The sequence below is a fragment of the Octopus sinensis genome, linkage group LG1 (assembly GCF_006345805.1).
Source record: "Octopus sinensis linkage group LG1, ASM634580v1, whole genome shotgun sequence".
In the NCBI taxonomy this organism is placed as follows: Eukaryota; Metazoa; Mollusca; class Cephalopoda; order Octopoda; family Octopodidae; genus Octopus; species Octopus sinensis.
The window spans coordinates 52,111,385-52,124,606 of record NC_042997.1 but is presented as its reverse complement, the minus strand read 5'-3'; the positions used below and the strand labels follow the sequence as shown (position 1 = coordinate 52,124,606).

Genomic DNA, 13,222 nt, shown 5'->3' with positions numbered 1-13,222 from the left:
ATTGAAATAGATGAGACGTCCGAGATGTAAATGAAATAAAATAGTGATGAAGTGTGTAAGAGTATCTACATATTCATTCCAATTGCTTAAATTTTTGTAGTTTATCAATACTGTCTTTCCGCAACCAAAACACCAGAACATATTTTGTCAATGTTATTATTAATGTTAGTGTAGTCTGTGTTATATTTATTAGAAATTTTGTGAAACCTGTTCAATGAAAATATATTTTGGAGTTCTATCACCAAAGTCTAACTGCTGCATTATCCTATAGTAATTTGTCTGATGTCTCCCATCAAAACAGTTCCTTTTTGTATCATTAAACTTTCTTTGCAAAATATTTCAATACAATCTGTTAAATTAATATGAAATTCAAAATAGCATAATTATATAAACGGATGAAATTTTTAATGAATAAATTTAGCCAATAAATTTAAAAGTCCGTTTCTAAAAATTTGTGGCAAGCATTATGTTTTATTATATATATATTTGCCATTTATGCCAAACAGCTCGAAAGGTCCAAATCGCTGTTCATTACCTACAAATTTTGTTTTTCCTAAGTTGTTCTTTCTTACAGAAATACGTGGTGTAATTAATAACAACGATACCACGTTACTAAGATAATTTTTAATCATATATTCACTACCAAAAACCGTTCTTGGTCTATCCTTCCACGCACATACAAAAACACGCACGATCACATACACACGCAAGATCACATACACACGCAAGATCACATGCAAACGCAAGATCACATGCACACGCAAGATCACATACACATACACACACTACAAACTTACGCGTGCACATACACACATACAAAAATAGGAATGACATTCATAAATGAAAAGAGTTTAACGTTCATATTCTATTCATTAAGTTAAGTAAATGGGGCACATAAAAATGTGTTGATATAAGCTATATAAAAATTCAATATTTTTCAACCGAAAAAGAAAAAAGAAAAAATGTCTGCCTGTATAAAAATGCTTCTTTCACAAAACTTCTGTGAAAATAACATCAGAGCCAGAGTTATTAAAACTACGAAGTTAACTGAATAACTTGAAACAAAAATGAACATTAAAAAATAATAATAAAAATGAAGTAAACTGCAGTCTTTTGTAAGATTAAATAAAAGCTGGAACCATCTAAAAACACATTTCGTGTATGTTATGTCCAGTGCATAATAAACTTACCAGAAGTATTAATTGCACAGGACCAAATTAACATTGATGGCTCTGGCAAGAAATAAATTACCTGAAACAATTATGGTTGAAGACATTGTAGCTACCCAATGCCGTGAGGGCTCCAAGGGATATAGAGTAGGAGAAGAAAATTTGCGATCCTGCATCCACCCACACCTAAAACAGAAATACGAAAATGAAAGAAATAAACAATTTGGTTGTCCTTTACCTCATTTGTTCGGTTAGCAAGTGGTCTAGTTAGCTATGCCATCTCCGACTTTGGATAACCAAAAGATACCACCATCTTAAGGTTATTAGTCAGATAGAAAGGAAGTCAGAGACGACATGAGTATTAGAAGAGATAGACACTGAGTGAAGTGATGAGAGAGAAGATTGATAGAGGAGTATAAAGAGAATGGAATAAATAGAAAGAAATAGGGGAGGATTGAGAAGACAGAAAGAGAAAGAGAAAGAAAATAGCAAATTAGTGGAGGGTGAAAAGAAGTCAAATATTTTTGTAAAAGATTAAGGAAAGATTTCTACCTGAATATCTTTAAGCCGTTCAAAATTGGGCTTTAAGTAGAAAATGATGCCTTCCTTTGCACCTGGCAGCAAACTTCCTCGGATTAGAAGAATTAACATGAATATGTACGGACTTGTTGCTGTGACGTACATCACCTGCAATTATAAATTGAATACATGTACATATATATAAATATATATATACCTACCTACCTACCAACCTACCAACCTACCTACCTACCTACCTACCTACCTACCTACATACATACATACATACATACATACATACATACATACATACATACATACATACATACACACACACACATACATACATATGTACGTATGTATCATAAGATAGGATGATCATAACTCTGCTTTGTAGATCTTACAAGAACATTTGTTTTACTAGTCAATAGAATTAATTAAAAGGAGATACAAAATTGTCAAGAATAACATTGAGAGATTCCTAAATCTGGATTTTACTTCATTTGGGAAAATATTTATACCTTTATAGCTTTGTTAAGCTATACACAATAAACTAGTGGAGACGAGAATATATTTGTCAAAAGTTTACTTCTTTACGTACATCAGGAGTTAAGTCGCCAGTTATTTCTAATTAGTTAGTTAATTCAGATTCAGTTACCGCTCATTGCTAACATTATTTCTTCTCAATCCGAAAGTCCACTTCGCTGCCGACCAACTCCCTCCTAGCTAGCCCGTAGCGAAGTTCCTGTCAACAATTCGACTGTTATGAATCCTGCCCTACACCTTTCTTGAGTTGCAGCTGTTTGGCAATTGATTTGATGAGAGATCACGTATTTGAAATTCAACCCATTGCATCATGGTAAAAGTATATATTACATTCATAAGATTACAAGATTGAAGACTATTAATTTAATCTTTAGAAGGTATATTTCCAATATTTACATCTACATTTTGATCACTTTGGTCTCACAATCTCATCAAAGGTCTTACTCCTAAAAATATACATAATTTCAGGCTTAGGCTTGAATCGAACAAGGAACTTTTATTTCTGAATTAAACGTAATAACGTTCTTATCCGTTAGTCCATTGGTAAGATTATTACATATGAGTAGTATGCAATTACAGATAAAGGTAAGAACATTATTAGCCTGGAACAATCAAACTATCATGAAGCTATAAATTTTGTAAATAAACACTCTAAACAAAATGTTAATGGGCACGAAAATTCAATCTCAGACATTTAGACTGTTACTTTATTATTTCGCTAATAATAAAAATACTCTTAAAGAATAATAAAAGCATAAAGAAATGTTGTTTTAATGGTACAAATTATTTTCAAAATATATCAAAAAATGCGTTTTATTCACTATTGTTTACTATTTTGAGTCAATCAGAATGTATGCGGAAAAGCAACCACTAAATCATCTCTCTCTTTTTCTCTCTTTCACTCTCTTTCTCTCTCTCACACACACACACACACACACACATAACTCGCAATACGAAGACAATATTAGAACAAGGGAGAGGCCGAACTGATTACACTGTGTAATCAGCTACCTATGTACAGTCTGCAAGTGCCAATTTGCAACAGTCATCGACACTGCCCCTTCCACCTCTGACCATCTCCTGAAAACGAATATACATGTGTGTGTAAGAATGCCTTTCCTGATTATTTTTCCCCACTCTAATGATTAGATGGTTACAAATTATTAGATGTATATATTTAATAATAACTTTAAAGTTATTATCTATAATGCACACAACTTTCTCAGTTTTGTTGCTATTCGTGTCCTTTTCGCTCGTGACCTAAATATACTCAACCCAGGTTTTTGCTTTTCTATTTTATTTCTATATTTCGCTAAACTTTACTTCAAGATCACTGTTCATAAATAGCTTCTTAATCTTCTGAACACGTTTGTATCTCATAACTTTTAACAAAACATAGTTTTGTTTTTTCCAATCGCATTAGGGTTGTATATTCTAATCTATTTGTCTGGGTTCATTTTAAATAGTTGCGAATAAATTCTAAACAATATTCATTTATAAGCGTTTCTTTTTTTAAAGTTGGACATGTGTTGTAATTCTTGTTTTTTTCCGATTTTGTTTATTGTTTATTATTATATTTCACTCATTTTACCGTTCAAAACTTCAAAAGAAATATTGCAAACAGTTATCATTCACTGAGCGTCTCATGTGAAACTTTAAATCTTTCAGGAGTTCTTGGAAAATAATGGTCTGTATTTTGAGGAATAATTTTTGTTGTTTTTGTTAGTACTTGGCGAGTAAAAATTCAATTTTCGCAAGTGTAAACGAACTTTTGGGACAACCTAATATTATTCTTCCGTGATCTTTCAATAAAAGGCTGTCGAGGGTGTGTCTGAATATTGTCCACAAAAACATCCACAACCATAACTAAAATAAAGCCATTCAACAAAGACTCAATCGCCAACGCACTTCAATCAATAGCTTACAGTTGGTTGCGCTGTTTCTTGTCTTTCTCTTCAACCCATTGCTTTTTCTAAATGTCTACCTACGTATTTTCTTCACCTAGGTACACCTAACACGCATATATCTCAACTCGTTCATCACGCTACTACCTAGCACTTCTGAAATATCGCATTAATCACTTTGTCTTATCGTTTATCCCAGTATCTTTTGGCATTCCATTCTTAGCTACATTTTCCCAAAAACGTTGACCTAAAGATGATCAAACTAAACATCAACTGCACCGATCTCACCAGAGCGGAAGGATAAGAGCATTATCTCTGTTTTTCTGAATAACCACACACACACACACACACACACACACACACAACACACACACACACACACACAACACACACAAAAGGTATAAATAATGGTCTTGATATATTTATTTACTCGTGCATCGTAGACTTACAGCTGTTTTTGATATACGTTGTAGGTGAGTTCAACTGATCGATTGAATATATTGAACGACCTTAACAAATACTATCATCTTCAGAGCTATATATATATATATATATATATATATTATATATATATATATATATATATATATAGGTCCCGGGTTGAGTCGGGGTTAACCACAGTAAATAAGGTACTCAATACATAGCAGAATAAATTAATTTATTTTATAGAAGGAGCTTCTACAGGACTAGAACTGTTTCATTCAAAAGAAATCATCAGGAAGCTCCCTGATGATTTCTTTTGAATGAAACAGTTCTAGTCCTGTAGAAGCTCCTTCTATAAAATAAATTATATATATATATATATATATATATATATATATATATATATGTGTGTGTGTGTGTGTGTGTGTGTGTGTGTGTGTGTGTGGAGGCGCAATGGCCCAGTGGTTAGGGCAGCGGATTCGCGGTCGTAGGATCGCGGTTTCGATTCCCAGACCAGGCGTTGTGCGTAAAGCTCCACGAGGCTCCGGCAGGGGATGGTGGCGATCCCTGCTGTACTACAACTTTCTCTCACTCTTTCTTTTGTTGGCCTGCTCGCTTAGCCGGCGGGGTGGCGTCATTTGAAGGCTAAAACAATGCGAAGCGCATTGTCACCAGCGATGTGTAGCAACATCTGATAGCCTGGTCGATATATATATATATATATATATATATATATATATATATATATATATGTAATGCGTGTGTATGTGTGTGTGTGTGTGTGTTAGAGAAAGCGGGAGACAGAAGCGAAGCATTATTCAGTGTTGTGACTCATGTCATGTGTAGAGTTTTGCTTTTTCCTAGCTTGTAAAGGTTGAGATAAACTCCCATATGTAAATCCAGTTTGCTTCTGGGTGTATTCACTTAAGATTTTGATGTTAATTATTACGTGTGCGATATAATGTTCGTTTCTTGATTCGAATTTTGGTGTAAGCTTTAAAGTTTCAGAGGGAAACTGACACCACGGTTTCTCCCCCTCTCCTCTCGTTCCACCCCACCACAGACACAGCTACACAACTACCCCTTGTATTACATCAACCATCGAATAAATAGAATAAAAGTAGCATCTGCCGAATCCACCCTCTCTCTTACCAGCAACATCAAAGAATATCAGATACAACGAATCCTGGCACTCAACAGCATAAACATAACACACACGCACACACACTTACACTCACACACACACACGCACACACATGCACGCACGCACGTACGTACGTACACGCTCACAGAATGGTTATATAATTTTTGTTTTGTATTTCCGTTTTTTTCTGTTAGGTTGCCTAATTCAGCTGCGTAATTTGAGTTAATTTTCCCACGTTGCTTTGTTAGTTGTGTGTGTGCGTGCGTGTGCGTGCGTGTGCGTGCGTGTGCGTGTGTGTGTGTGTGTGGAAGCATCCACAACAATGTTAGTAAATATGTATATTGAAATGTTTATCAAAGAAATTGTGATGCTGATGAATTCTGCGAATGGTTATTTTGAAAGTAGGATTAATATTTTATGTTGTAACTTTTACAGAATTCATCCGATTTTGATGAAATCGGACATTTAGGTAAAGTTTATGGTCGGAGTCATGTAGTAGAATTATAATTAAACTGGTGAAAGGCAGAAATCGTCAAAATTCACTCACAATAAAATAATGAATTGATTTTGAAGAAAATTGACCCATGAGTAAAATTAAGCACTTCGACATACGAAGCATCGATTATTTATATAATGTATTGGAATTTAAAAGTCAATGGGATATTTTGATGCAAATGGTCACATGGATTCTATGTTATGGCATAACCTTAGTACTTTTCTTCGGATTTTGCTGAGATTGGACACGCTCATCAATTTTGTATAGAGGGTGGCATTAAGGGGAGAGAAATAAACAAACATCACTCTCAACAAGTCGAGGTACACCCAAAAGTTTGACTGCGATTTCAGACGGTCCAGTATGTAGGAGCATATATATATATATGTCTCTTTATTGGCCACACAGGGCTGAACACAGAGGGGACAAACTACAAAGTAGAGCTTCTCTTTTGGGGAAGAGAAGAAAAGGTGGTGGTAGAATTTCGATCAATAGGGATCGTGTATCACAGAAACGTCTTAATATAAAAGGGAAAACATTAGGTTTATCCTAGGAAAGAAAAGCCTACGGAAAAGACCACAGTAACCTCGGGCAATAATGTCATGCAAAAAACACATTACAGTAAGTGACTAGACACACACGCTTCATATAGGTATCGTTTTGTTATTTTGTTTCTTTTATCTTGCTTCTTACTCGACTTTGATAAAGGTTTCACCCGAAACGTCAGTCTACTTCTTTTCCTTTTCCTTTTTCTGGTTTACTATTCACTGTTCACAACGTTTACTCTTATTTTTTGTGTGTTTAGATTTTGTTCATCACTTCTCGAATTTTTGTAATATTTTTCTTATATTTTATTCTATTTGAAGCACTTCGTGTAGCAGGCTATCATTGTTTTGAATAGCTTAATTCTCAATTATTTTTAACATTACTAGTTTTATTTTGAATTGTTGAAGCAAGCTTTCCATTGCCTTACCAGGCAAACCTGGGATAGGCAGGATATTCTTTGTTGGTGATGATGGAGATATAAGATTAAATACCCAGGGCTATGGCGATTGCTTTGCCGTCCTTGCGAAAATTTCAGGTTTCTTTTGTTTGTTGGGAAAAGGTTTTTTCCTTATAATAATAGAAAATAAAAGTGATTTGCTTGGTCTTTAATGTGTTTATATTTCTTATACTGTTATGTTTTTACATTAGTCTCCCATAGGAAATATTTGAGTATTCACGGATTTTGGACGAAGAAACTCTCGTACCCAATATATCTTTGTTAGAATCAGTTGTTTCATTGTATTCTATTTATTTAAAATAACTCTCTTTTTTATATTAGATTCTCATCATTCCTATTTGAGCAAAAAAAAAGTCTTTTATATGTATTTTTACATTCTTTCATTGGTGACCCTGGGCAAGTGGTGGCTTGCTCCATTAACCCGGTTTCTCTCATTTCAGTCATAGGTATAGAATAAATTGAGCTTTTTTGAATTTTGGTATTCGAATTTGCTAGCAATATTAATATAATGATAAAGGGCGGTGGATTGGCGGAATTGTTTGTGCATTGCAAAAATACCTTGCTGAATTTATGGTTCTTTACGTTTTGGTTTAAATCCCTCCGAGCTTGACTTTGTCTTTCATATTTCCGACATCGATAAAGTAAAATACCAACCAAGAACTGGGGCCGATAGTATCGACTAACTCTTCTCCCCTCAAAGTTACTGACCATGTGCCAAAATCAGAAATGGTTCCAAAATGCGTTGTAGTAGTTATGGTACTCTATGATCTATCTTCAGATACTGTCGGGGTCGATAAAATAAAGTTCCAGAGGACAACTTGAAGTATTGAGTAGGTTAAATTTACTACACTCTTCTTAATAAAAAGTATTAAGTTGTATCAGTGATAGAAATCTTTATTACCTCCGCCTTAGCGGAGGCGGTGGTATTGTTTTCAGTCGTGTTTGTTTGTTTGTTTGTTTGTCCGTGGACAAGATATCTCAAGAACCGCTGGATAGACTCGGACGACACTTTCAAGGATGTTTGGCCTCGTGACTGGTATGAACTGATTAGATTTGGGGATCGATCCGGTACCAGAAAAAGATTCTGGATTATTTTTCCTGTTTTTATTTTTTTTACTTAATTTTTGAGAGCGGTCGGGTTCATTTTTAGTATTCTCGTTTGTGAGAGCAGTCGAATTTATTTCAGATATTCTCATTTTAAAAATCATCTCCGGCTAATCGTTGAGAGGACGTTGGTGTTGCCTTGGCGGAGGTTTGCACTCTCTGAGTGCTCTCGTTATTATTGCAACTGCTCAATGGTGTAACAGTAGATTTCTTTGCTGTTGCAATCAGCGGTCTTGTTTGAATTCTTTTTTGCACATGATTCAGTTTTTGCTTTTATTTTCGAACACCAAAACTTCTTGAAAATGTTGCTGAGTAAATGATTCAGCTTCTGTGAATGTCAATCCTACGTGCATAGTAGTAATTTAGGTTAGGTGTATAGTATATGGTATGAGATTTATAGAAGATAAGGTGCATTATTACAGTGCTGCATTGTTAGATGCATGTCCGTCTTCCATCTCCTTTTAAAAAGAATATTTTACTAATTATCCACTAGTGAACAGATGTTTAAACAACAGGCTTTTCTGGATTGATTGATTAACAAAAAGATAAATGTTGATAGGTCTCAAAAAAATCTTCCTTTAAAAAACATCTAATCTTAATTAGAAATATATATTACCGCAGCCTTTCCTGTTTTTTTTTTCTTAAGATATTTCATTTTCTTAGTCAATAAAGTATGTATTTTTTCAGTTTAATTCCTGGTACGCATACATGTATGGTTCTTCATATTTTCTCTCTTTTATTTGTTACAAAGATATATGACTCTACCTTGTGATGCAATCAAAAGATCTGACAAATGGCTACAGATTCTTTAATAATGTAGGTGTTTGATAACTTCAAATTGAACAGAAGTCGCCATTGAAGATCTCACTGAAATAGTCAATGCTGTTATTTTGATCAGTGTACCAAACTAACAGTTTTGGTATACATCTGTAGTGTACCATAACTAGATATGAGTTGCCCTGAATTGTCCTATTGTAAGTCTCCTTAAATCTAGGGTGCAATATTTGACTAATTACTAGCTATTTTATCAACCTTGGAAGATAAACCGTTCTCAGATTGCCTCAAAATAATATTTTATAATTACCGTAGTTTTCAGTCTTTCTCTCATCACTGAAATGTTCGTATGTTTCATTGTGCAGCGCCCTCTACTGTTACTAAGATGTTGTGCGGGTATGGCTGTGTGTTTAAGAAGTTCACATCGCAACTACTTGGTTTCGCGTTCGATCTCATTGTGCGACATATTGACCAAGTAGTGTCTTTTACCGTAACTCTGGGTTAACCAAAGTAAATTTGGAAGACGGAATCTGTGTAGAAACCCGTCAGAAGAACCGTTTTTGCTTTTATGTGGTAGACTCAATCCAATATCTGGTTCAGCACCATAAACTGGTTCTTAAGGGTCTTTAGCGGAAGCCACTCTGTTGCAAGTATTGGGCTCAGGTCTCCGATCTGAGGATAACTAAGGTGAGACAGTGTCACGTGACAACTTTTTGGGGCTCCCTGCTGGAGCCTAGCGGCAGGTATTTAAAGGGAAAATTTTGACAAGTTAGTCAGTCACCGGCTGACACTCGCTGACGATACATCGAAGAAGCCAGGGAACAGAAGAAAGAAGAAGACATGCACCCAACACCAGAGCTGAAGACACCTCCGAAAGTGTGGGGGGCCCGCCACGTCAAAACGGTAGAGGAGTAGGGGCCGAAACCGGATGTGGTTCCTCCTGATGATGTCTTGAGCTAACTGGATCCTATAAAGGAGCTGTTGTTGTAGCAGACCACGAAACACGGTTGTAATTCCTCAGAAAACATGAAGTTAGAGGCTGTCTTCTCACCTCTAATGAGGTAACAAAGTAAAAAGAAAAGAAACGAAAGAGTTCCAGATACTGCAAGCAGTGTGTGATATTTGGTATTCAAATTATACAATGATGTTGTCAATGAAGTTATGTTTTATGTTATGTGACGTCCAGAAGTTAAGTGAAACTCTTGTGTAACGAGCTTCCACCAACATTTGTGTTGTCTTGATACTGATCTACCATATTTGTTCCTCCCATAATGGCTGACAAAAGTACTACAAGTCCCGTCTGTGTTATGAACTGATGCTTAGATTCTAGTTGAGTAGGTAGATTAAAGTAAATGCAGTACTGTTTTTAAGTGTCTCATTAAAATATGTTCTCGAAAACTATAAAAGTTAAAAATGTGAATATCTGAATATTCGCAACAATGAAGAAAATATTTTAAAACTATTCTTTCCATGCAAAACGTTCTTTCCACCAATTTGTTTTGTATGTTAATTTAATCAGAACGAACTGTTAAATTATGCATCCTCACATACGTACTTATATATTAAGACAAACATGTATGTACTCATGTGTATGCATAAATACCAATACATACATACATACATACATACATACATACATACATACATGCATACATACATACATATGTACGTACGTCTGTGAGTGTGTGTGTGTGTGTGTGAAAGAGAGAGAGAGAGAGAGAGAGAGAGAGAAAGAAGAAAGGAAGAGAGAAAGAAAGAAAGAGAAAGAAAGAGGAGACAGAGAGAGAAATGGAGCGGGGCATGGAATATTTCCATTCCAATCGTTAGTAAACCCTTACAAAGCGCATTCATATATAGCTATAAAATTCAAATGGCTAAGAATAGAAACGTTGAAAAGGTTTAAGTAATTAGGTTACTCTGTCACTATATTAACATGTGATTATCACAACGACAGTCAGACCACAGTTGGCTGAATAAATTTGCTCATTCACGAACAAGGATATTCTAGTATAACGTGCATATTAAAGAAGTGCGAGTTTCCCAACGATAGTATATGAAAGCCAAGTGAACTCAACAATGACTAAATCAGGTAGAACATTGATAATGACGATCAAGTAGAAATAGAATTCAAACATATTATTTCATTTACTTTCGGGGTCGATAAATTAAGTACCATTTACGCACTGGGGTCGATGTAATCGACTTAAGCCATTTGTCTGTACTTGTTTGTCTCCTCTATGTTTAGCTCCTTGTGGGCAATAAAGAAATAAGAAACGTTAGCACGCCGGGCGAAATGCGTAGCCGTATTTCGTCTGCCGTTACGTTCTGAGTTCAAATTCCGCCGAGGTCGACTTTGCCTTTCATCCTTTCGGGGTCGATAAATTAAGTACCAGTTACGTTCTGGGGTCGATGTAATCGACTTAATACCTATGTCTGTCCTTGTTTGTCCCCTCTATGTTTAGCCCCTTGTGGGTAATAAAGAAATAAGTATTTCGTCTGTCTTTACGTTCTGAGTTCAAATTCCACCGTGGTCGACTTTGCCTTTCATCCTTTCGGGGTCAATATATTAAGTACCAGTTGCGTACTGGATCGATGTCATCGACTGGCCCCTCCCCCCAAATTTCGGGCCCTGTGCTCTGAGTAGAAAAGAATATGGCCACCTCATGATAGATAATATTCAAGGTCATTTGGAATTAAAACGTAACAAAAATTAACTTCACGAAGAAATTATTTTCGGAGATGCAACAGGTGATCATCACTTGGGCTATAAATATCCAACTGCGATAAAATAATTATCTGTTAATTTAATTCGACTGTACTTTACCCGAAAAATCTTTAATCGAAACTGTGTATTCTATTCTATTTATGGAATATTTGCTTCTGCAACATATAGGAATCTATAGTAATCAATAACATTGAGAAGGCATTAAGTTTTGTAATCTTTTTTTTTTTCTTGTTATCATACATTTTCTTCTAATCCTTGACGGCTATTTTAACACATTCAAACATTTCAGTATCGGTTACTTTGTAATTAACTGATAATAAGTATAACTTTTTTAGATAAGAAATTCTTAACCGGCTAGAAATTCACCCACTTTAAAATTTAAAAAATTCAATGGAGAATTTCAAAATTCCATTTCTTCATCGTTATTCGCCCTACTTTTGCATGATTTGTTTTCTTTAATGTTGACTTTTAAGGATGCTAATGCTAAATTTAATGTAAATGGTTTATATAATCAGAGAGACATAAGCGGTGGTGAAGCGATATAGTGGTCGTATACTGTCAATAAACTGTGGTGTATATACAAAACTACTTTTTCTTATATGCGGATTGAAATCGGGATGGTAAACTAGTAAACGAGGGATATAGGTATAAACAAGGTTAATATACTGGTTTAGTTGAAGCAGGTGATGCATTTATATCTAGCATTACACATCAATATGTATTAGGCATAAAACTATTATATAAAGTATTGCATTAATGTAAGTTTTATTTTATATCAGTGTAATAAGTTGCGCATTATCTGAGTGGAATTGATACGAATGATAATTTCTAACACTGGTTCAACATTATAAACCATGGGGAGAGTACAGATAATTAAACCCGAGAGAATATACAGAGGGTTTAAATGGTTCTAGTGTTTGACTTGTATTTATTTTACCGAGCCCAGAGGAATGAAAGCGAAAGTTGATCTGCGGGAATTTGGATTTAGAAAGTAAAGGGGTGTAACTAAACACTATAAAATATTTGGTGCATCACTTCAACATTTCTACCATTTTACAACTTTATGCAACATATAATGACAGAATATCTTATATAACATATAGTAATAGCTGGTCGTATATAACTTATAATAATAGTGTCGCTTTTTAATGTAATGATAAAATATCGATGACCATCTAATGAATTGTTGGATCAAGAATGATGAGCGTTTTAACTTGGCCAATTGACACGCTAGAAAAGCAACTGAAATATCTATCAAATCACACCCTATATATAAGAAAAGTAAGTTACCAATATAAAGAAAGTGCGCATTGAATAATGTATTGTTAGATACCCTTAAACTGAGGAGATGCTCCGGACTGGAAAACCTTTGATCATAATTCTACACGATCAGAGCTAACGCAGGGTTAAACAATGTT

General features: G+C 34.9%; 1 protein-coding gene across 1 annotated transcript in view; it reads right to left on the bottom strand.

Moving 5' to 3' along the window:
* The window catches only part of LOC115212939 (sodium- and chloride-dependent taurine transporter), a 100,732-nt gene that overhangs the window by 39,273 nt on the left and 48,237 nt on the right, over window positions 1-13,222 (bottom strand). Inside the window, exons 5-6 of the mRNA XM_029781788.2 lie at window positions 1,722-1,856; window positions 1,252-1,355 (exon numbers count right to left, since the gene is read on the bottom strand). Coding sequence (XP_029637648.1) covers window positions 1,252-1,355; window positions 1,722-1,856 — 239 coding nt within the window. The remainder of the gene's footprint in view (window positions 1-1,251; window positions 1,356-1,721; window positions 1,857-13,222) is intronic.